Source organism: Tenrec ecaudatus, chromosome 13, assembly GCF_050624435.1.
Source record: "Tenrec ecaudatus isolate mTenEca1 chromosome 13, mTenEca1.hap1, whole genome shotgun sequence".
Classification (NCBI taxonomy): Eukaryota; Metazoa; Chordata; class Mammalia; order Afrosoricida; family Tenrecidae; genus Tenrec; species Tenrec ecaudatus.
In genome coordinates this window covers 24,921,721-24,948,538 of record NC_134542.1, presented here as the reverse complement: position 1 = coordinate 24,948,538, position 26,818 = coordinate 24,921,721, and the positions used below count along the sequence as shown (strand labels likewise).

At 38.5% G+C, this 26,818-nt stretch overlaps 1 protein-coding gene across 1 annotated transcript in view; it reads left to right on the top strand.

The window, feature by feature from the left end:
- SPAG16 (sperm associated antigen 16) overlaps positions 1–26,818 on the top strand; it is a 1,005,436-nt gene that overhangs the window by 725,537 nt on the left and 253,081 nt on the right. The window contains exon 15 of the mRNA XM_075529250.1: positions 24,572–24,698. Coding sequence (XP_075385365.1) covers positions 24,572–24,698 — 127 coding nt within the window. The remainder of the gene's footprint in view (positions 1–24,571; positions 24,699–26,818) is intronic.

Sequence of the window (26,818 nt, the reverse complement as noted above, 5' to 3'; positions counted from 1 at the left end):
CTATACCCTCCTATACAGTGCTATCAAAATTACTTCTTACTAGATTATGGCTGATGGGTATGTAACCGGCAGCTCTAGCTATAGAAGCAGACAGCTCTCTTTGCTTTATCCCTTCTCACAGCGGCATCCAGCCCCTCTCATATCTTCCCCCAATAGTAGTTGCGCATAAGGGGCCATATCCCCTGAGCCTGGATTAAAAAGGTTTGCCATACGCCTGAATTTTTGGCTTGGCTACATTAATATTATCCTTAATTTTGCCTTGATGGCTTTCCATGTGTAGAGAGTAACTACATTGCCCTGTGGCTCTTTTGACTTTAATCCATAAAACAAAAGGGGGGATGGTGAGATACAGAAAGATTTCTTCCCAGGTTGTCTCCCCAAAATAGATGCCAACCCTAAGACGCTGTTTGCTACACATGGTAATCGACTTAAAGTTTATGCTCCCTAAGGTTTTCAGCCATCTAGAGACATCAGCCTATGTCATTTGTCCTGCCCTAAGTAGGGCCCCCTCCCTTCTGATAAGGATAGTAATTGTCTCCCTGAAGGAGAGTCCAGAGAGAAGGGCAAGTCCACTCAAGGATGGCCAAGGTCAGGCTGCCATCTTGACTCTAGGGTCCGCCCATCTTGTCATATGTGTACCCTAATCTCTCCCCTTCCTGTGACGTGAACACCCCTAGCTCATCCCCTTCCTGTGATGCGTAAGCCTATTGTGCAGCCCCTCCCTGTGACGGATGTGGTGACCTGTCTTCATGCCCCTAAGGATATGTAGGCCTTGGTCAGAAATAGAGACGCTCTCTCCCCCTCCCTGTCCTCCCGCACCTCCATGTGGACCATCAAGAAGGGCTAGGTGAGCATGCTATTATGAAATATGTCTGACTCCTTCATTTTACTCTCTGCTATCTTCTATGACTTTACTATCATCTTAATATATATTATAACCGTACAGTTGTGCCTGTGAACCTGCGAAAGTAGTTAGGTAGGGGCTGGTCTCTCCTGACACCCCTCCACTTTACCAAGCACGATATCCTTCTCCAGGGACTGATTTCTTCTGATAATATACCCAACATACTGAGAAGAAGTTTGGCCATCTTTGTCTCTAAGAAGCATGATGGCCATTCTTCTTTCAAGACAGATCTGTTTGTTTTTTTGGCAATCAATAGCACTTTTAATACTCTGTAGTTCAAATGCAAGGATTTTTCTTGGCTCTTCCTTATTCAAAGCCCAACTTTCACATGCATATGTGGTGATCATAAATACTATGGCTTGGGGTAGGTGCACCTTAGGCCTCAAAGTAACATCCTTGCCTTTCAGCACTTTAAAAAGAGGTCTCATGCAATAGAGTTACCTGATTCAATGCATCATTTTATCTATGGCCTGCTGCTTCCATGAGTATTGATGGTGGATGCAAGGCAAAAATGATCTAAAAATTCAACCTTTTCTCTGCTTAACATGGGGTTACCTATTCATCCATTTGTGAGGATTTGTGTTTTCTTTACATTGAGTTGTAAATCCATACTGGGGGCTGTAATGGTCCACACTTCCAACAGGCAAGGCTCCCATTGACATGGCACAGCTCGTTAATAAGCCTTCGTCCCATCCTGATGTGAGTTCTTCATGTAATGCAGCTTCTCTGATTGTTTGCTCAGATATCATCTATATTGAAGGCATTAGTCTTTGATCTTCATCAGTTAATGCTTCAAGTCCTCCTCACGCTAAACCAGTAAGGTTGAGCCATCTGCATTTGGTAAGTTGTTAATGAAATGAGACTTCCTCCAATCTTGATACCCTGTTCTTCTTCATATATATTTGAGCTTCACCAATTACTTGCTCATCATACAGATTGAATAAATTCGGAGAAAGTATACAATCCTAATGCACACTTGTTATCATTTTAAATTATGTAAAATATAATTTCTTCAGAGTACTCCATTATTGTAATTTTATATTTTCAAATAAATATAATTGTTTCACTAGTGAAAAAACAAATCTAAGATTTCTAGAATAATTAGCTACAAACAGAGCCTATACAATCAATAATCCTTTTATAGTATATAAATTTAGCTCAATATATTTAGTTCCACGCTCTAATCCAGTTTTATTAATCAAATGATCATTTTCAGTATATTTTATCAAATTGCTTCAATATAGCAACAGCCAAGCATAGCCTTTGCTAATAAACATGCACCTTCCTATAAGCATTATGGTGACACAATCCTATCCATAAATTAACTTCTGTATGTTCACAGTAGAACTACTTTGAATTTATGCACCTGTACTCACCTACATATTAAGAGAAAATAAATTTGTTACAGCTTATTTTAGCAATTTATTGCCCTGAACACCATATTAATCAATAGTAATTGGCCACTTGAAAGGAAAATTTTGCCAACAAAAGTAACACCTTAGGTTACTATCACAATAAAACATCTACCAGAATTCGTGTGGGTTTAAATGTAATATCTTCTGCCACGATCAAAGAGAAAATTGTTAGTATTGTTAAGTACAATAATTAACATTCTGCTGATTAGTTTTATATTTCCATGAGGGGTTGAAAAGGCCCATCTGTGAAAATGCGGCATCCCATGACCTCAGTAGTATTTTGCAACCACTCCAATGAAAATTTATACCATGTGCATGGTGTTCAGTCTATAAATATTTGTAGTACTGGATAAGGCACCTACAAAATCATATATTTTTCCAACTAGGGAAAAAACACCCATATTGAATTGGATATTTTGAAGTTTACACCTAAGTTAACAGGTGATGTGGACATGCAGGATTCCGAGTCCTTCGCTGTCCTCTGGTCACGGCAGCGGCTGAGTTGGGCTTGGGTGATTGTGTTTGCCTGTCCTCCCGCGTTCATTACTCTGGGAATATAGACGAGGACCCACTCCTCCCTTTGATAAAGGACAGCAGATTGATGATTTTAAGTGCCTGCATCATTAGAATTGTCATCTGTGGTGTACTGTTTCAAGTGCAGTGACAACTGTGGCTAGCTACTTCTCTGCAGGGGGTCCAGTGAGCCTCAGTTCTTTATGGAAATTTATGCAAAAACTGCTCCAACACCATCACATGCTGTTCATTTCAAGCGCCAGAAGAAAAGTTCTACTTTTTGATTTGCTAAATTCAAAGAGCAGAAGGGGAGTGTTCTGAGATACAGGATAGCAGACAGAAAAATTAATCTGTCCAGAAATGGAAACAGTTGGAGAACAGAGCATGCGTACAGTTTCAGGTGCGTTCAATGAAACACTCACCTACCTTTTTTGTTAACTATCTACAAATGACTATTTCTCTAAAACAACAAGAAATATATTTCATTTATCTTCTGAAATGTAAGACACAAGTTACCCAAGATGATTCCATCTCTCAGAAAGGTTTAAGACGATAGTTTATTCATTTTCTGTATGGGATTTCACACCTTCTCTATCCCTCTCACTGTACCCAGTCACCTCGCACTGTGCTATTCTACAAGGGCTGCTTGTCTGGAAAATATTTAATGAATGATAATCATTTATCGTAGTCCTTAAATGAAAATCCAATCCTTCATCAGCTTTTTATTGCATGTACAAATAGCTTAGGTCAACAACAAGTAGTTGGGCAACAGAAGCAGAGGAAATGCTTAACAGTTGAGAAACTGGTATTTAGAAGTTGAGGAAATGGCGTGGGAGCTGCATCAGACCTCCCCCCAGCCGCAGGAGGGAGAAGCCCAGTCCACACCAGCCCAAGACTGACAGCCACATGGCAGTGGGCAGACATGCTTCCACTATCTAATTTCCCCTAGCTTGCTCTGACACCAACCATTCTCCCCAAGACAATCAACTTCTCGTACGGGTTTGAAAACCCATCGTAATAGCTACATATAACAGAGACAATATTCATGATTATGGGAATTAATTAGGTAAGTTAACAGGTTTTCACAAGTCAGGATCAATAAGCATTCAGGATGCAGTCTTTTATCTGTAACGGTGCCTCTTCTCTGCCAACAGCCACGTCCCTCTCTGGTGCTCAGTCTCTCAACCACCTGATCCCTTGGTCTGTGTCCACTTCTGTGGGCGCGGGAAGCCCTTGTCTCTGCCTCATGATCGGAATGCTGCTCCTCTGCTTTGCCCCAGGTTTCAGCCCGGGGCCGAGGCTCTATCTTGTGGTCTCACCATGGCGTGATCCCTTTCGGCAGGGATCTTGCACATGTTCCACTGATGTATCTTCTTCTCTGATGGTCACTGGATTCTCTCAGTTCTTGATTGTGAGCTGACTCTCTCATATGCAGAGGAAGGTCCAAACTGAGCATCTCCTCTATTAGAGTCTCACACACCCTATTTGTATGATCCCACCTAATTATCGGGTGCGAATTATAGAGAAATGAGGAGCCCTGGAGTGTGGTAAGTTTAGAGTTGGGCTGTTTACAAGGTTGGCAGTTGGTACCCATCGGCCACTCTATGTTAGAAAGATGGTGTCTTCTGCTTCTGTAAAGATTTTAGCGCCTCAAAAAGCCACAGAGGCAGTTCTGCCCTGTTCTATACTGTCTCTCTGAGGCAGAATGGACACGTGAATGACTGTGAAGTTATTTGTTTTATTTTTGAGAGCGAAATGACTAAAAGTACATATTTTCAACTCACCTCAGAAATATGTGTATATCTTTTCATTAATAAGTAGTGTTACCCATCATCATGGGTAATTCAGGCAGCAAGATTAAAGAAGTTTCATCCTCAAGTAAATAAAGCCAAACTCACTGCCACTGATTTGATGCCAACTCAAAATGACCCTATGGGACAGGGTAGAACTGCCCATGTGGATTTCCAGGACTATAACTCTTTATGGAAGTGGTAAGTCCCATCTTTCTCCCTAAAGTAAATGAGTATGGTATAATCATTTTATATAATGATGGCTGCTTAGCAGAAAATAAGGTGTTAGGGAGAATAAAACTTCCTCAAATTATAACCATTTGAAGAAAATGCTTTGTGTTTATGTAAATGTGAATTATACGGTTGGATGGCTACATTTTTTGTAAATAGCTGTCCTATTATAGTTACTTAAAGAATGGGTAGGAGAGTTATTGACAAGCTTTAGCTCACCATTATATTTTGCAGTTTAATAGGAAAATTGACAGGAAAAAGTATAAAGTTCTGAAGTCTCGTCAGGCTTTTCATTGTCTGGCTATGTTCGTCCATAATACACACCCCTCTTCTTTCCGCCCACACCTCTTAATTTCAGTCAACTTCTTGTTTCCAGGTCAAATAATAATATAAATCAACATTAAATCATTGGAGCTCTAAATAAAGACCTTCCATGTGGTTTACATATTTTCCCTTATGTATCTGACAGATAACCTAGAATATTGACCAAACTAGACTGGGCTTCAAAACACAATGATCACTTGGAGGTTTATGGATTTGGGAAAGGTGCGTAAGCTCCTTCAGTCTCATCTATCCATCTATAAATGGGCACATAACTATACATTTCATGAATTTATTAAATTAGTCATATAGGGTGCTGAAATTTTATAACTATTCTTGAAATTTGTTCTTGCATGTTGTTATGGTCCCTGTGAACTATTTGGGAGGTGCTGCTTGTGCTTGAATGCGAACCATCCTGTTAGCAACTAGAGCACCTCTAAGTGATGACAAGGTGAAAATTACAGCCAAGCAAGCCTCCTGTCACATGTACAGTTGTCATGAAAGATAGAACTGCACAGTGATCAGAGGGCATTCATTCATTTGGTGGTGGAAATAAAGCGTGCTCAGTCAATGAGTAACTGAGTCCTTTGCCGTGAATAACAACGTTGGGACTCTAATGTACTGAAGGCTCGTAAACCTTGAAAGTTTGGGTCTAGCTGGTAGCACAGGAAATAGGCCAACACTTTCTGTCTGAACACTTTTTTCTGATTCCCTCCAATCATCTCAGGCGATTTTCCCCAGTCCCCTTGTGGCGTCACTTCATTGCTCTTCTATCCCTGGTCATTGTAACTTGTACCAAATGACTGACTGATGTGGGTCATGCCAAAAGGAATATGGGAATCTAACATAGAGATTGTTTACTTTTGCCTTTCCATTGTGGCTACATTGAGCCATCTCAGAAGCAGGAACAAGGGATGTCTTAACCAAAATGAGAAGAAGGTCACAAATGGTTATTTCAAGGAGAAGCGTAGTTCTGGTCCCTGTTACTCCATTTTGGCCTGAAAGATGATTTTTTTATTATTAGAAAAAGGGGGATTCTATATTTCAGAAAATATATAATTACAATGATAAAGTAGTTTGCTTTTTAAAATGTTCTTATATAGCAGATTGTTTTGACAATATAGTTATTTTTTAAATGATTTATATACTTAAACGCAGGATATAAGAAGTGTAGTCCTGGATGGGTCATGAACTTCATGTAAATGTGTAGGCAAATTTATAACTTCTCTAACTTCTTAAGGTTTCTTTCTATTTTTAAATCTATTGATTTGGACAACTTTTCTCTTTCAGAAATATCTTGATAACCACTAACATTTTTGTTAGAAATTGGGGGGAAATGATAAAGTATGAAGGTATCCTTCTGAAGGCTTTTTCAGGAAACAAGAATTTGATCTTTCTGAAATTTGAAATATACTTTATTATTCAATACTTGCTAGCTAACCAAGACAGAATGGAAATCCTGACTTTGACAGACACAGTGATGCCAATCTGAAATAATTTAACACCACTCTATTTTCAGATATTGAGCACTGAGTGTCAGTTTTTACTTTGTATCTCATAGCTTGATTCTTTCATATCCTATTGCCCTACTTTGACATTACAGTATGTTGCTAGGTAGAAACATCTTAAAAGACTACTGCAGCATGACAAGAAAAAAAACACTAAAGGCCTACATGACTGAGATCTCCTACGTGACTGCCTGAAACGGTGCCAGTAATGACACTGAAATGAACCACGCTCACATGAGAGTCAGGAAATCTACCTTTTGTGCTTCTAGAAGAGGCTCATTGCCAAAGGCAGAGTGCATTAATTTCATATGCCAAGTTAGGGATTTCCATTTCTCCTTGAATAAAATGTTAGTTTTGAAAATCGTCCTCAGAGTAGGAAAAATCCCCACCAAAACTCATGACTTCTTACTCATTTCTTTAGATATGGAAATTCACTGATTTTGCACCATATGTAGGTGGCAGGGAAGATGGGCCAATATGCTCTATACTCAAGCAGAGCTGTAATTTCCATTTATGGAGCATCAGTAAAAGAAAAGGCATTACCCTAAGCAGTGTTGAAGATTCAAACAAATACTAGCTACCTTTCCATGATGAGATACAATATGGTTAAATGGTCAAGATCTATACACAAAATAGATAATGAGCTACCTATCTATATAAATTAATGGAAGATAGCCACCAAAGATGGCTAATTAAAACGAGTGGAAATATTTAGTAAAACTCTAGAGAGAGTTCAATGACAATGACAACAAGCTTCACTTTGCTTATCTAACTATAGAAATAATGTCACTAACTCAAATATTTGCTGTGTGTAGAAGCCCAACACTGAATGTAAATGTCCTTTATCCAATGGCCCAATATGATTGCCATTAGTTAAATGTGGATATTTTAATTTTAATTAATTACTCTTAGTTAATTAACATGAGCCACAATGGAAAGTCACTGCTTCGGCCACAGTATTATTATTTCAAGTGCTCCATAATGAAAAATGGAGGGCAATGCATGTGTAAGAGAGGTGTGCAGAAAGAATAAAGTAAGTTCGGCTACACCAGGCTCTTTAAATTCAGTCCTTCTGCCACAGGACCTTAGACCTCACTCTGCCCTCTTCCGATATCTAAGACATATTTTGTTCTCACACATTCATGTCTTAATTTAACGGATATAATCCTAGTGGAGCAGTCCCCCGCCAGGTTATTCATGCCACAGCAGCCTTACTTCTAGATAACTCTTGTGTAGTCCTTTTTTTTCTCTCTCCTATATAACTCTTACTAAAATTTAATGTATTCGATTTTCACTTGAGTATTAAATGCATATATTGTATTTATTGCATAGTTCTCAAAATTCCCAAATGAAACTGACCGCATCTAATCAATGCCAACTCAGGGTGGCCTCATAGGACAGGGTCAAACGGCCCCTTTGGGTTTCTGAGAGTGTAACTCATTACAAGAGGTGGAAGCCTCCTCTTTCGCGCATGGAGTGGGTGGCTTCAAGCTGCTGACCTTACAGTTAGCAGCCCAGTAGTACAATTTTTCCATTTCAACAGTAAGGACCAGAGAAAAGCCCATCTTTCTCCCACAGGGGCTGATGGTTTTGAACTGCCGCCCATGAAGATCAAAGCCCAATGTGTAACCACTACATCAGCCGGCAAATTCACAAACATACACATTCCATGCAGCCAAAAAGCATCTGACACATAGTATAACCTACATTTGTTGGAAGAATTTTTTGGTTTTCTACTGACCAACAAATACTTGCCTGCCAGTTTTCCCCAATGCTTTAGGTTTCTTCCTTTCTAGCTTTGCATTCGATGAATATTCCCAAAATATACCTTCCCTTTTCATTCTAATTCCATAAACTCTGCTGTATTGTGCCGGGATCCTGAGGAAATTATGTAATAAGCTAATGCTTAATGCTGCACAGACCCATCCTAAGAGACTCAGTAATGTATCAGTACTAAAAATGTTTGAAATACTAATTTTCCTCCTAATGAGCCTAAACATTTTATTATAGTTATACCTTAATACCAAGTTGCAGGTCATTACCTTCACATATTGAAATCAACTGATATTTCAAGGGCTTAATGTTTCTGCCATTTGCTTGATGACCCCTTTTCCTTATCAATTTACACTGTAGAATTTTACAAAAAAAATTAAATTACTTGACAAGTCTTATGCATGATGTTTTGATTTCATTATTTATTTACTAAAATACTCCTTATTGTGAAATTCATGCCAATCATGTGGAATATGAATGATTTTAATCGTTTTTATTTTAATACTTTTGTTTAATTTTTACATTATAAATTTCTGTCCAAGGTGAATTCATTTTAAACTTTGCTATAGAGAACAATCTATTCAATTGAATAATTAATACATTTATTTTAAATCTCTCTTTATAAGAGACCATATCAGGCTAAAATTATCCATTTGGGCTACTAATCATGAGGTCAGCAATTCTAGAGTTACAGATTTGGAAACCAGACGAGCAGTTCTACTATGTCCTATGGGGTCACTATAAGTTAGCATCGACTGATGGCAGTGAATTTTTTGTCTTGCTTTTATTTATGGACCATAATCTATCCCTTGTCTGTCAGTTTGTTGTACTGTGGTGGCTTGTGTGTTGCTATGCTGCTGGAAGCTGTGTCACTGGTATTTCAAATACCAGCAGGTTTCACCAGAAACAACCGACTATGAAGAAGGAATAGACTATGTGATTATAGTGAAAATGTAGTAAAAATCTTGATTTAGTGATTATCAAATTACAAAGAGCAATAGATCATTGCCCGATATGTAGAAAAACTTAAGAAAAGCAGCAGAACACTAGAGATAGTGTCAGAAGATGAGTCCCTTAGGTCCTCAAAATATGACTCAAAGAGAGCTGCCTTCTCAAAGTACCGTTGACCATGAGGACCTGGTTGGAGCAAAGTCTTTTAAGACCTTTGTTTGCGGAAGTGGCGTGACTTAAAATAGTTGTAAACATCCCTTAATGATCAGAATGTGCATATGAGTATGAATCTAGGAAAACAGCTTAATTTTTAAAGTCATCAAAGATGAAATGGAGCACATAATGATCAATATCCTAGACACTAGTGAGCTAACCTGAACTGATATTATCCATTTCAAATAAAGATAGCATGTAGTTTAGTGTTCAAAGAATGAAAAATTCAAGAGAATTGAAGTCATTTTTCACATCCAAAAAGACATTTCAAGGTCCTTCTTGAAGTAAATGCTTTCTGTAATATAGTAATATCTATATACAAACAAGGAAGTCCAGTTAACACAGCAAGCTTTCAAATCTATACAAATATTACTAAAGCCAATGACCAAGGTATTAAATAATTCTACCAATCTCTTGAATCTTAAATTGTTCAAATATGAAATTAAGGTGCATTGATTATTATTGGCACTAAGAATGTGAAAGTTGGGGACAAAGAGAGTAGATGGGAAACATGTTCTTGGTGGTAGTTGGGAAATGTGGTCTTGGTGATCAAAATGAGCAGATCACATGATTGGATTTTGCAAGACCACTTCTCCATTACAAATATCTTTTTCAACAATATAAAAGACGTGCACCTCACCAAACAGAATACACATGAATCAAATGGTTGAGAATCTCAATATTTGCAGCCAAATTAAGCTAGGGGAAAATTGTCGAGCATACCATCAATTGCTCCTATGTAAGTTTGGTTTGGAGCTGAAGAATTTATTAACACAAGCCCACCAAAGCAAAAACATGATTTGAGTATATCCCACTTGAATGCTGAGAACATCTCAAGAATAAGTCTGACATTTTGAACACTAATGATAGAAGACCTGGAGAGTTATGAGATCCCACTAAGAACACCATTCATGAATAAACGAAAAATCATTAAAAAGAGAAGAAAAGGTCAAAGTAGATGTCAGAAGAAAATTTCACACTTGCTCTTGATCACAGAATAGCTCAAACAAATGGAGGGAATGATGAAGTAAGAGAACTGAGCATCAAGTCTCAAAGGGCAGCTCAAGAAGATACAGGATTATAAAGAATGTGCAGAGAAACCTGGAGTTAAAGAAACCAAAAGGAAGATCACACAGCATAGACCCGGTTGAAATAACTAAAGAAAAATTAAAACTGAGCTGCAATATTGAAAGACTGGGAAAATATTAATCAATTCAGGAAGCATCAAAAAAGATGGCATGTAATATTGATGATTGTAACACCCCACCCGATATCATTGACCAACAGAGTTGTATTTGTATAGAGATATTGGAATGTGTTAGATATGTCAATCAAGAGTATTAAAGCAAATGGATGGAAGGCATACTGGGTCACCATACCAAAAAGCACTGGAAGATGTTTAACCACTATGAGCAGTACCACACAATCAAGAATAGAAGTACTGAGGGGAAATCCAAGCTGTACTGAAGGTATTACCTAAAGACAAGATATCAGAATTGGAAGAATACCAAATCAAATGTTTTAACAAGCTGATGGAGCATTGGAAGTACTTCCATTTCAATGCCAAAAAAAAAAAAAAAACAGAAAAGAGAAACCAGACTAACTGGAAAAAGATCCATAACTGTGTCCATTTCAAAAGAAAATGACCTAACACGTAGAAATTTTCAAGCAATATAATTCAATCACAGGATTTCATCTTGCAAGTTTTGATAAAGATCATTCAAGAACTGTTGCAGCAGTATAGTATACAGGAGTTGCCAGAAATTCAAGCTATATTCGGAGACAGACATAGCATGAAGGATATCGTTGCTGAGGCAAACTGGATCTTGACTGAAAACAGATCACATGAAGAAGAGTTTCGCTTGTGTTCTTCTGACTACGGAAAACATTCAACTGTGTGGATTATAACCAACCTTGAATATCACTAAGGCAAACGGGAAATCCAGAACCCTTCATTTTGCTCAGGTAAACCTGTACGTGATACAGACCAACTGCATGGATTAACACGGAGCATTGCATGGATTAACATCAGAAACAGTGCATGACAGGGCCATATCCTTTCACCATACTTATTCCATCTGTGTGCTGAGAAAACAGTCTGAGAAGCTGGACTATATGAAGCATCATGTGACAGCAGACAGGAGGAAGGCTTATTACATTAACAACGTTGGATCTACAGATGTCACGGCCTTCTTGGTGAAAGCACTTGCTGGACTTGAAGCGCTTGCTGATGAAGATAAACAATTACCGCCTTCAATATGGATTACAACTCAATGTAAAGAAGACCCAACTCCTTACAACTGGAGCGATAGATGACCTCGGGAAAAACATAAGGGAAAAAATGAAGTGGCCCAGGATTCCATCTTGCTTGGATCCCCAGACAATGCTCATGGAATGAGTGGTCAAGAACGCAACCAACATACTATCCTGGGGAGATATGCTACATAAGACCTTCGGAAAGTGTTCAAGAGTGAGGATGTCACTTGGGGGATGAAGGTGTGCCTGACACAGGCCATGACATGTTGTCTCATATGCATGTAAAATTTGGATATTGAATAAGGAAGGCCAAAGAAGAATCAATCAATTTGAATTATGGTGCCAACGAAGAATCTCGAATGCACCATGGGCCGCCAGAGGAACAAACACATTTGTCTCAGACGCAGTACAACCAGAATGTGCCTTGGAAGTAAGGATGGCAAGTGTTCACTTCAGATATTTTGGACATGTTATCAAGAGAGATAAATCACTAGAAAGGGTATCGTGCTTGGTAAAATAAAAGGGCAGAGAAAAAGGAGTCCCTTGATGAGATGGATTTACAGAATTATTGCCACAGTCGACGCAAACATAACAACAGTTGTGATCATGGGTGCGGGACCAGGCAGGGTTTCATTCCATTGTACTTAAGGTCCCTATTTGGAACTGGTTTCAAACCAACTCAATGTCAACTAGCAACAAGGGACTACATTGTTAATTTGCAAAAATATTTCACATACATTGGTTGAGATTACGTATTTGACAAATACCAATTTCTTTTCTAGAATATATTTTTATTGATTGAATCTTGTATATTTTCATTTTTTCATAATTTCTGATTTAAAAAAGCACTTCCATTGAGTCAGTTTAACTCATCGGGACCCCACGGACACAGTAGAACTGTCTGTGGATTTCTGATTTTGGAAATCCGTAAGGGCACTAAAAGCCTCACTGTTCTCCTTCAGAATGCCTGATGGGTTTGTACAGCTGGATCTGTGCTTAGAATTAAGTCCAATGCATGACTTACTACATCACCAGGACTCCTCAATTTCTGATAACATCAAAATAAACCCAACAAAACAAAACAAAATCCCAAACCAAACTCACTGCCATCAAGGCAATTCAGAGTCCTGGCGAGCCTATTGGCCAGGGTAGACCTGCCTCAGTGAGTTTCAAAATTCACCACCACTCCACATTCCATTAATACCCCTCCGGTTATTTGGGAAAATTATCATTTTATTTCTAGGTTCAGTAAAAAGGTATGATTGTTCTTTCTTTTTGACAATGGCTTTATTTCATTATTGTCTAATAATTTTCTTGGAGTCCCTGTGACGCAAAGGTTCATAAGTGGAGTGGTAACTCAAAGACTCCTCTGAAAGGTCTCAAGCCTGGAAATCAATCTCACTGTCCTCAAGTTAATGCTGACTCTTGGTGACCTTATGGAGCCGAACAGAGCTGCTAGACTGTGGATTTCTGAGATTGTAAAGCTGCCGCATCGTTGTCCTGCGGATCGGCTGGTGTTTTGAGTTGCTGACTTGTGGTTAACAACACAGGGCATAACCACTAAGCCATCCCAGCTCCTTCCCAGGGTTTGTTGTCGTTAGGTGCCGAGTAGGCTCTGACCCGTAGCGACCGACCCCATGCACAACAGACGGAAACACTGCGCAATCCTGTGCCATCCTGGACATTGTTGGATGCCCGAGCCCCGTGGTGGGCTTTCCTGTCGGTTTGTCGCACTGTGCGGGCTGTGTGTTGCTATGTCACAGATTTGCAAATGCCAGCAGGGTCACCCAAGGTAAAGAGGTTTCAGCGGAGCTTCCAGACTAAGTGCAGACAACAAAGGACTTGGCTCCCGCTTTGGAGGAAGACGCTGCTGAGAACGAACGGGTACGTGGGGCGATACATCTTCAAGGAGGAAGAATGCCTCGTTTTTCCAGTCAAAGGCTTGACACCTCCGTGGAGGAAGTTCTATCTGCCGTCCTGAGGTCACGGTGATGCACCCTCTACTCAATGGCAAAGAACTGCACCCACAATTATCTCCAGTAATGATTCTTCACTTAAATTTCTGTTTTCTTGATGCTCTTTCACATGATTTATATTAACAATCAATAATACAATTTAATAATACTTTATTGTTGTGCTTGCCAAATGATTTCATTTTCCGTTATTGCATAGTGTTAAGAGTTATAAATTGCACACAATGGTATTTTCTTTATTTTTAAATCTGTGTCTCATTTAATTGGCAAGTGCAGCCTATTTGTGGGTGTCCTTATGTGTTGGGAATGCTTATATATTGACAATAGTGGTTAGTTATGACAGCATGTTATATTTTTAAATAAACACATCTATTCTCTTGTACCTTACGTTCTGAGTTCGGTTTACTTGTGATTAAGAATAGGGTTAGGTTTGAGTTAAGGTTTGGAGTAGGAATTTCCTCTTTTTAAAATCAACAGTTTAATGCAGCACCTTGATTTTTCAATGTCTGTGCTCACAGACGTTTTTATCTCTGGAGTCAAACCATCTTTCTGGTTCAGCTGTTCAGTCGGAACACAGCCATTAACAGCTCTGTGATATCGTTAGGTTTAAACTCTTCATCTTTGACTATCTGAAAATGCTGCTAGTCTACTGAGTACATCATTTTAAGTTGTTTTCTTCTCTGTTAGATTGTTATTTTTTTTCTTCTTTTTTGTTTTACATTTTATAAGGGGCTCAGACAACTCTTACCACAATCCATACATATACAGACATCAATTGTATAAAGCACATCCATGCATTCTTTGCCCTAATCATTTTCAAAGCATTTGCTCTCCACTTAAGCCCTTTGCATCAGGTCACCCCTTTTTTTCCCTCTCTCCCCACTCCCCCCTCCTTCATGAGCCCTTGATAATTTATAAATTATTATTTTGTCATATCTTGCCCTATCCGGCATCTCCCTTCCCCACCCACCCCCCCTTCTCTGCCGTCTGTCTCCCAGGGAGGAGGTCACATGTGGTTCATTGTAATCGGTTCCCCCTTTCCAACCCACTCACCCTCTACTCTCCCAGTATCGCCCCACACACCCCTGGTCCTGAAGGTATCATCCACCCTGGATTTCCTGTGCCTTCAGCTCTGCCCTATCCAGTCCTGCAAGGTAGAATTTGGATCATGGTAGTTGGGGGGAGGGCATCCAGGATCTGGGGGAAAGTTGTGTTCTTCATCGGTACTATATCGCACCCTGACTGACTCATCTCCTCTCCAAAACCCCTCTGTGAGGGGATCTCCAGTGGCCAACAATTGGGCTTTAGGTCTCCACTCTGCACTTCCCCCTTCATTCACTATGGTATATATATATATATATATATATATATATATTACTTGATGCCTTATACCTGGTACCTTTGGCATCTCGTGATCGCACAGGCTAGTGTGCGCTTCTTCCATGTGGGCTTTGTTGCTTCTGAGCTAGATGGCCACTTGTTCACCTTCAAGCCTTTAAGACCCCAGACATTATCTCTTTTGATAGCCGGGCACCATTAGCTCTCTTCGCCACATTTGCTTATGCACCCATTTGCCTTCGGTGATCGTATCATGGGGGTGTGCAGCCAATGATATGATTTTTTGTTCTTTAATGCCTGATAACTGATCCCTTCGGGACCACGCGATCACACAGGCTGGTGTGTTCTTCCATGTGGGCTTTGTTGCTTCTGAGCTAGATTGCTGCTTGTTTATCTTGAAGCCTTTAAGACCCCAGACACTATCTCTTTTGATAGCTGGGCACCATCAGCTTTCATCACCACATTTACTTGTTCACCCTCTTTGGCTTTAGCAGTTGTGTCGGGAGGGTGAGCATCGTAGAGTGCCAATTTAATAAAAGAAAGTATTCATGCATTGAGGGAGTGCTTGAGTAGAGGCCCAAGGTCTTTCTGCCACCTTAATACTAACCCTATAAATATAGACACATAGATATATTTCCCTATCCTCATATATGTATATTTGCATATACATTTCTTTGTCTAGACCTCTATAAATTCCTTTGACTCCTAGCTCTTTCCTCCCTGTTAGAATGTTATTGTAATAACTTTATAAGAATTCATTAAGGGCAGAGGTTGGCAAATTTTTGAGAGAGATGAGCTAATCTTGTCCCTCAAAAAAATTTTTTTAAAAAACTTAAGAGCCATAAAAATAGTTTTACAAACAAATAAAATCACCATTTTCAGAATAATATCCTTTCATATTTTTCAATTTGACTACAGGGCCGTATACATATACCAAATGAGCTCCATATGGCTCTAGACCCATATTTTTCCAACCCCAAGATCAAAGGTAGAAATTCACTCCATAATTATTTATTGAATGTCAACAATATGCTGCTGTGTATATGGTGATGCATTACTAAGCAAATCTAGGTACTTACACACTTAGAGTTTACACAATTTTAATATGTGCAGCATTGATTAGATGAGTATATTTTTCACACGATTATTCTCCCATGAAATAAAATTCTGGGTAAGGAGGTGGTGTTGACCAACCCAGGAACAGGTTGACCAACCCAGGAGCAAGTGATCCAAAATTAGTGGCATGGAGGTTGTGAGAGGCCTGGTAGGGATTCAGCAAGGGCAATGTAACCGAGAGAAATTACTGAAACCCAAATGAAGGCTGAGCATGATAGTGGGACAAGAGAAAAGTAAAGGAAAAAGAGGAAAGAACTAGGTGACAAAGGGTATTTATAGAGGTCTCAATACTGGCTTGTACAAATATAAATATATTTATATAGGAGGGTGGGGAAATAGATCTATGTGCATATATTTATAGGTTTAGTCTTAAGACAGCAGATGGACATTGGGCCTCCACTCAAGTACTTAATTAATGCAAGAACACGTTGTTCTATTGAAATGGCATTCCATGATGCTCACCTTCCCAACACGTTCACTGAAGACAAATGCATGCATAAGCAAATGTGGTGAAGAAAGCTGATGGTGTTTGGCTATCAAAAGATACAGTGTCTGGGGTCATAAAGGCTTGAAGATAAACAAGCAGCCATCTAGCTCAAAAGCAATAAAGCCCACATAGAAAAAGCACACCAGCCTGTGTGACCACGAGCTCTTGAAGGGATCAGGTATCAAGCATCATAAAACAAAAAATCATATCATTGTAAATGTGGGTGAGTGTGGAGTGGAGACTCAAAGCCCATCGGTAGGCAACTGGACACCCCCTTACTGAAGGGTTGTGGGGAGGAGATGACCCAGTCAGGCAGGGTGCAGGGTAGCAATAATGAAACATATGACTTTCCTCTAGTTCTTAAATGCTCCCCCCCCGCCCCCACTATCATGATCCCAATTCTACTTTACAAATCTGGCTAGACCAGAGGATGTACATTGGTACAGATAGCAACTGGAAACACAGGGAATCCAGGACAGATGATCCCTTCAGGACCAGTGATAAGAGTGGAGATGCCTGAAGGGTGGAGGGAGCGTGGGTTGGAAAGGGGGAACCGGTTACAAGAATCTACGTATTGCCTCCTTCCTGGGGGATGGACAGCAGAGAAGTGGGCTGGGGGAGTGGTCAGACATTGTAACATATGATAACATAATAATAATTTATGAATTATGAAGGGTTCATGAGGAAGGGGAGAGTGGAGAAGGGAGGGGGGAAAATGAGGAGACAATATTAAGGGCTCAAGTAGAAGGCAAATGGTTTGAGAATGATGATGACAACAAATGTGCTTGGCACAATGGATGTATGTATAGATTGTGATAAGAGTTGTATGAGCCCCCAATAAAATGTTTTTAAAAAAAGAGTAGGCACATCTCCACACACATGTATAGAATCTCCTGGTGTTCAGCCTTGAAGAATCTTTCCAAAAGGGAACCTAAAAATCTTGTGTATTTAGATATTGGGTTCTCAATTGAGAAAAGAAAATGGAAATAGAAACTATTTAGTAGATTCATCGGTATTAAGTTCCAAAGTATGATATTTTTCTTTCTATAATGATTAAAACCCTGTCTATTTTCTGCCTGACATGCAAGGCAAAGGTATATTCATAAGGACTCTCATATGTTCTTACTATAATGACATTTTAAGCGTTTTTGAAAAATACCCCCGAACCACAAAAATATATTAATGTACAAGATTGTAAAGCATGTTTTAGGAAATGACCTAAAATCAAAATACATGTTTATATTAAGACATAGTATTTGCTTACAAAACTAGTTATTGTATTATAATGGCCTCATTAGTGCCCCTGTTGTCAACCTTTCTTTCTGCAACGTAGAAATACACTTGGGACCACTGTGCAAGGGGAGCCCCTACACCTGTGGGTCTCTTTTAAGCTGTTGCAAAGCCAGGGCCTCCAGCAGTTTTTTGAGAACACAATTGATGATGTATTCCTTCCCTATTTGATTATTACAGACTTCACTTGATTCCATTTTTAATTTATACATTATGCAACAGTAATTTTATCATAACTTTTCCAACTCATAGTAATATATTTTAGTAATATTGAATTTCTTAATTATGAATATATTTATGATCTTTGATACATATTCCTCATTGCTCTCAATATGTTTTTAACAGACTAACTCGAGATAGCTTTATCCATAAAATGTGCTAGTAAAATTCATAATTAGTTTCTTTTCTCAGACATGGCTTATTCCAGTAAATGATGTTTACGTTGGAGGTGGGAGTCTATACTGGCAATAAGAAGGGGGGACACTCCATTTTCATCTCAGCCATACCCCCTTTGTACTTTGTCCACTTCCACTTGTGTTTTTTAACTCAATTGATTCTTTTGTTGATGACAAACAAATAAACAAAAACAAAAATCTAAGCTTTAGCTAATTTGAATGCTACTTAAAAATATTTTGGATCATTTATGAGTTCAGGCAACAATCGCTTCTCTGCCTTTTGGCTATGATCAAGGGTGGAGTACAGGCAACAGTGATCATTCTCTATGTTTTTTGTTTTCATTTATTCAGCTAAGTACTCAAGATGGACAGCCTACCGTGTAGCAGGATCTATGATAGATTCTAGCAATCACGTGGTATAAAAGACATTCAGATTTGCATCTGAGCTTCTCGGAGTGCTCTGTACACATTCACTTTTAGTGTTTCTCTCTTTAACATTAGTAGTGGTACCTCTGTCATCATGGGAAATAAATTTTATAGACGTTCACAGAACTCTGTTGTCTTAGTCATTTTCAGATTATCACACAGTTCTACCTATCATAAAAACAAACAAATAAAAATGGAAAACTATTTTCTTTGTAAGTTTTCTTCCTTAGTTTTGATAAACTGCCTAACTACAGTTGGCTTTACTCACAGTCTTGTCTATTATGTATTCTTCTTCTGTGGTTAGGTGCCATTGTGTCAACCCCGACTCCTGGAGACCCAGGTACAAACGAATAGAGCACTGCCAGATACAGTACCATCCTCTCAAATGCTCTTACACTCTAGCACATTATTGCAGTCCTTGGGTCAATCCAGCTTGTCCAAGGTCTTCCCCTTTTTCACTGCCCTCCACTTCACTGACTGGGTCAGCTTTCTCCAGGACTGGTCTCTCATGACAACAAGTCCAAAGAACATGAGACAAAGTTTCTTCATCCTTGTCACTAAGGAACATTCTGAATGTCCTTTTTCCAAGACAGAATCCTTTGTTCTTTTGGCAGTCCATCGTACTTTCAATATTCTTAACCAGCACTGTAACTCACACGCATCAATTCTTTGCTCTTTAATGTCCTTTCAACTGCGTATGAGGTCATTGAAAATACCATGGCTTTCAGGCTTCCCCCAGACCTCAAAGCCGCACCCTTGCTTTCCAACACTTGAAAGAGGGTTTGGGCAACAGTGTGACCCAACGCGATATCTCCTTGGATCTCGTGATTGCTGCTTCCTTGAGCATAGATTGTGGGTCTAAGAAAGGTGACATCTTTGACAACTTCAGTCTTATCTCTAGCATGATAGTATATATTGGTCCAGTTGTGAGGATTTTAGTTTTCTTTCCTTTGAAAGTATTTTCAATCCCTGATCTTCATCAGCAAGTACTTCAGGTGCACATTTTCAGCAAGCAAGTCTGTGTTGTCTGCCTACCGAAGATTGTTAAGCCTGCCTCCTTTCCTCACGCCACATTCTTCTGCATATAATGCACCCTCTCTGATTATTTGCTCGGTATACCACACACCTTTCCTGATTTTAAACCATGCGGTATTCCCTTGTTTGATTCACACAACTGCTTTTTGTTTCATGTACAAATTCCACAAGAACAGAGTGAAATGTTCTGCGATTCCCATTCTTCCCAAGGACATCCATAGTTTGTTATGATCCACAATGCCAAATGCCTTGGAATTGTCAATAAAACACAAGTAAATATCTCTCTGTTAGTCTCTTCTTTGAGCCAAGCTCCATTTGGCATCAGCAAAGACATCTCTTGTTCCTGTCTTCTTCTTATTCCAGCCTGAATCTCTTGACAGATCTCTGTCAATGTACTGCTACAATCATTGTTGGATGCTCTTCAGCAAAAGTTTACTTGCATGTGATATTAATTATATTGTGCTGTAAGTTGAGCGTTCTGCTGTGTATTCTAGAAAGGGTTTTTAAAGTTTCTCCTAAGTAGTTACTTCTCAGCTCTCATCAAAATGCCCCCGAAGCCTCCCATGAGCAGTTTAGGTAAGCCACATCCCATTTTCTTCTGCTGCTCACGGAGTTTGTCGATGGGCCCTCAGTGTTCTTGAGATGGGAGGGGAACAACATCTGTATTGTCAACTCTTATGTGTATCTGGGCTAGTTAGAGCCACCAAGACTATTACAGAGGGTTTCAGACTAACATAAAAGCTCTGGTGAACATCTAGGAACCTGGTACTTCTGTGATGAGAAAATATGTGCCGCTGCTTCCATATGGAAATATATATGCCCTTCTGTTACTACCCTCTCTGTCCATTTACCTTCTTCCTTGCCCTTATGCATGTTATCAAACAGGTCCAAATAATTCTGAGAATTTCCTTGTCCTCTGTACCACAACAGGAACCATTTATTTGTCTTGAAATATAGGATTGAGCCTTGTCTATACTACAGTACTGTGGTGGGCATTAGATCTCTCTTACCCACCCATTTGAAAATTTAGCTAAGTTATCCCTTCATAACATGTATCTTACAGTTATCAAATCTACAAAATGATTTGTTTCTAACACTAAATTATTATGTATATTTTGTTATTGCTGTTGTATACATTAAAGTCTATTTCAATGCACAGTGGCTCAATGTGACAGAGAACTGTCCCCATAGGATTTTCTTGGCCATAATTTACAAGGAGCAGAGCATCCCTCTTTTCCTCACACAGCCACCTGGGTGGGTTTGAACTGCCAACTTGTCAGTTAGCAGCTGAGTGCTTGACCGTTGCATTTTTGCATAATTCATATTGTGTTGTGTGATGCTGTTTTGAAGATCCCTGGGCAATAGAAAAATCTGGCCTAAGAATGTTAGTTGTTTAAAAATATTTAAAATTAGCATATAGTTGCGTATAAACATTTAGTACAGTAGTTGTCTCATTAAAACATTTAATAAATATTGGTGCTTAGTAGTCTTATATGATCAGATAATTGTACATTTATCATTTTACAGCAGCCACGCAGATATAAATGTGAAAATATTTTTCAAATTTAAATATGAATGTCTACCCCTTACAAAATAATGGAATTAATTTTTATATTTTATTTTATGTCCTCAAAATTTCATCCTCAGTTGAGTAAAGCATACCTTAACATTGCCTTTAATTCATAACAAAAATAGACTATCAATTGCATCACCTGCCTTTGTTGAGAAGTCCGTCCAAATTAAATTCTAATCAAAAGGTGTTGGCTCTGTCCTCTAAATTTTTTTAAAAAAAACAACTGCCATTTTGTTACATCTGAAGTATGTTTGAAAGCATTTATATTGTCTGGATAGAATTTCTTCTGACTTCTAACAAAATATGTCCTGCCAACACTTAGTGCTGTTCTTTCTTTTTCTGAAATGAAATTCAGCAGTTTCATTTCAGAACCACTTATAACATGTTTACATATCGGAACCCTTTCCAAGTACTTCATGTTCCTTTTAGGTCCTAAGAAAGATTAAACATCCCATTTATTAGATTGGCGGTAGGACTTTGTATTGCTTTGTCAGTGACGACGGTTACAGAATTTAAAACCTAGCAGCATTTGTTTCGTGCCTGGTGTGTGCAGGGAGAACCAGAGAGTTCATTTGGACTATCAAACAGAATGCGCATGTTTTACAGAGAAGATGAAATCCATGGGGTAAATGAGAAGAAAATTATGTGAGCTAAACACAAAACGATCCAAAGGAAACATTTATACAATAATGTATAAACTTACTATTTTATAATATTTAGGAAAGATGTGAATGTGTTATTTAAATTTGATTTAAAATCATTAAACTGGAGCTGAAAGGAAAACCATGATTTGAGTGAAGTACAGTACATGGACTTCTCATAACCGCTACTTGCAGACCTGACTTGACCCATCATGACATATTCAGTTGATGATAGGACCGAAATGGAATGATGTGATGATGATGAAGAGTGTAGACTTTAAGAGGCTGAAGAACAGAAATCCTTTTTACTTACCCACATCACCCCCAGTCCCTGACATGAAGGAACAGCTCAATAAACAGGCTAGCTCAATAAACAGGCTAGCAAGGAGCATGTAGACCGAAGATGGGGCTAGAATTTTTATGTTGGGAAAATACACACCCTTTCTTCTTTTTTTTAATCTTTTTCTTTTTATCCTTTTATTGGGGGCTCATACAACTCTTATCACAATCCATCCATCCATCCATTGTGTCAAGCAGATTTGTACATTTGTTGCCCTCATCATTCCTAAAACATTTGCTTTCTACTTGAGCCCTTGGTATCGGCGCCTCATTTTCCCCCTCCCTTCCCACTCCCCTCTCCCTCACAAACCCTTGACAATTTATAAATTATTATTTTGTCATATATTACACTGCCTGACGTTTCTCTTCACCCACTTCTCCGCTGTCCGTCCCCAGGGAGGAGGTTATATGTAGATCCTTGTCATCTGTTCCCCCCTCTCCCTCCCCTTCCCTCCACCCTTTCTTCTATATGAACTCATATGACATTCCTTCTGTTTGCCAACCCCTCTGTCCACTTACTTTCACCCTGCCCCCACTTCATGTTGCCAAACAGGTCCAAATATTTCTGAGATTGTTTTTCTGTCCTGTATACCACAAGAGCCATTTCCTGAAATCAAGTTCACTTGGTTCTAATAGCCGGAGACTTTTGGTTAGAAAAAAAAAAATCTGTTCTTACATTCATTTGTTTTCCTACCGATATTTAAAAAATTTGCTCCATCCAAGGTAATTAATTACATGCATATATGTGCTTTCAGTGTGATTTTTTCCTATTAAATTTTTTGCTAGTTCTAATGTGTCAGTCACATATTGTATGCATATACTTGATGTATGTCTAATTATGTGCAAACAGTACCGGCGGGCATGGGGGCGGGAAGCCCACCCTCTGCTCTGCCTCACTGTCGCACAGCCTTGGCGTTGCCTCTCTGTAACGTCTCCAACCAGTCTAGCAACCGCTTCCGTTCTTGCTGGGCTCCATTGCTGTGCCCCATGGTCTCCATGTGCCTCTAGTTTCAGCCTCCACCACTTCAGACAGCGATCTCCAAATGGCTCTCCTTCGGATGATCCTGGCTTTTTCTCTGCGTTCCTGCGTCTGAGGTGGCTCCTATAGAGGTGTGCTTTCAGTCGTTCAGGGGTTTCCCTCAAGGAAAACAAAGGGTGGTCTTAAGTCACACCCTTTACTAAACTGGAAACTAGCCTGTGTCCCAGCCTAATCCTGTGATAGTTCTCCTACGAAATTGGCATTCTAACAAGGTCATAGAAACTAGCGTTTGCAAAAAGAATTTGCAAAAACGATCATGGCTAGAAGGGCCGTATTAAATAATTGACTATATCTCAACAGGGGGATGGACAGCAGAAAAGTGGGTGAAGGGAGACGTCGGACAGAGCAAGATATGACAAAACAATAATTTATAAATTATCAAGGGTTCATGAGAGAGAGGAGAGCGGGGAGGAAAGGGGGAAATTTAGGACCTAGTGCCAGGGGCTTAAGTGGAGAGCAAATGTTTTGAGAATGATGAGGGCAATGAATGTACAAATGTGCTGTACACAATTGATGTATGTATGGATGGTGATAAGAGCTGTATGAACCCCTAATAAAACAATTAAAAAATAAAATTTTGTTTTCTATGATGGCATAATTATAAAAAATGGACAGGCATAAACTTATTTTATTACGTCTTCCTATATCCTTAGAATAATCAGAAACTTTCCTGAAAAGTCATCATACAAAATTTATGAAAGGATTCTAGATATTTATATTACAACTGTTATTTAGCAATTTTAAATGTAAGATAGAGTAGGATAAATATATTTTAGGTTACCTACCAAAGAGCCACTCAAGTAAGTGGCGACTCATAGTGACCCTAACAGGACACGTAGAACTGTAAGTTTCCCGAGACTAACTCTTGAGGGAGCCGAAGCCCCCGTCTCTCTCGTGAGGAGCGGCAGGGGTTTGAGCACAACGTGTAACTGCAGCCCTACGAGGGCGCCTTGTGTTAGAGACATCATACAATCTTGAATCAAGTCCTTTGTCTGTGACATTTATGTGTGTGTTTACGTATTCATATCCCCCCCTTTTCTTAAGGGCCACATGATAGCATCCTGCGATGCGTGCGGAGTTGTCAAACTGTGGGATTTTCGGAAGCTCTCAGCGGTTGTGTCTATCGATATAGGTCCAAGTCCGGGAAATGAGGTGAACTTTGATTCAACAGGTAGGGTACTTTACTCTATAACGTTTGTAATCAAACTAATAGTTGAAAACTTGGTTCTGAAATGATTTCCCATTGCCAGGTAAACGTTTTGGCATAGCCTCTCATGTAAATTTGTATTCTGAATATTCGATACCAGTATATTACATTGTTTTATTCTATATCACTTTATGAAAGAATTGTGCATATAATACATGTAAAGAAAAAGCATGGAGATTACTGTGTCCTGATATAAATAGCACAGGTTCCAGGGCCATGCAGAGCCGTGGGTTTTCCATTAACATCACCATCTGAGGTAAGTCGTTTGAGTTTTCTGAAGTACCTTGGAGTACACAAGAGCAAGAAAAGTTTGGCAAAAGTGTGAACTTGGACTATTATTTTGAACAGAATTTTAATCTTAAAATAAGTTATCCCACATTCTTTATGCTATTAAATTAATTTGAAATATGTATTCATCTTCTTGTTGATATAAGCTCTTCTTCATACTTTTACATTATTATTGGACTGTGTATAGCATTTTTCTGCAATGATCTTAACATTATAAATCAGATGAAACATGCTATCTAAGCTGATGATGATTACACTAGCAGCTGATGCTAAAATCCACTCAATGATTCCAGTTGTCCATTTAGAAAATTAAACATATACTTGTATCTATATTTTTCATGATAGCCTTTGATAAATAAAAATGTTTATTTTTTATTAAGTAATGTCACCTCTTTTATTGCAATTGTTCTGTCTGGTTTAATCTGTTAAAAATTTTGATAATTTAAAAATATGTTTGAGCTACTTGTGGTAGTTAATAAATGGATAGATTTCAAATACTTGAATTTTATATAAGAAAATAAATTTCATATATTCAAATATATAAGCTTAAAAATATAAAAAATAGAATGACATAAATGTATGTTACTCCTGTGTATATATGTATATACACACGCACACACAAGCACACACACACACACGAAAGGAAACTTTTATTTTAAAATGTTCCATATTAATCCTTTAATTCAGAAAATACGAATTTAGCATGAGCAATTCCAGAATCTGTGTTTTGTTGTACTGTGTTTGTTTGTCTGTGTTTTGTTGTACTGGCTTCCAAATATTTCTATCATAGACCTGAAACTGAAAATACAAAAAAAAATTGGTATTCTTATCAAAGTTTGTCTTCTTCACAAACTTTAACATATTTCCATGACAGGTAAGTGTATCAACCACACTAATACTATTGAACTTTTAAAAAATGTTTTAAGTCAAGTTCTTGTGATTAACATATTTATGGCCTGCCAGAAGTAAAAAAAAACCACACTGTACTGAATAGAATATCCCAACTATGTGACTTTCATTCCATGAGATGAAAGCCTATTATAATTTAAATTTCTAATTTCTGATACACAAAAGTCTGCACTGGCATTTAGGGTTTTGGCGTTTTAACCTGGTTTTCATAAATTTTCTCATATAGTCAAATCCCTTTTTATTATCTTGAGCGATTTTCTTGCATTTTGAACTCTGAAATCTTAACACTTCTGGCTAACTTGTCTCATAAGAAACTAAGAAATGTATGTAAGTTTATAATTATTATAAACATGGGCTAACTTTTAAGAATCACTGTGAATATTGAATATTCTGTCACTTGCTCTTTACTGACCTTATTACCCATCTCAAACGTTGTTTTTTTCTATGTAGTCAGGCAAACTGGATGTTAAATAAATGTCAGTCTCTATCTTACTCCTTCACACGTCTTCTGAAGTCTTTACAAAGTCTTTGATACAACAAACTAATTTTCTCTCTCTGATGACTAATAGGATCTTGTTAATGCATTAATATTTAAAGCTATGAAGATCAAAAATAAAACCAGGAGCAACATGAAAACACATAGGATGTAACCTAGCATAACTGGTAATGAAAATAATTCATCAATTTGAGGAATATAACATCAATCCAACCTTCCCATCCCTCTTCGAGGAACCTACCATAGTTAACATTGATTCTGTGTGATCAGGGACTTAATACCGTATGTTCTTTCTCATTGAGTCGTATCAAATTTCTGCCGTTTATTTAAAAGTTGGAAATATAGAAAAATTGGAGGAACCAGAGAGAATAGGCACAAGGTCTGATCAAAG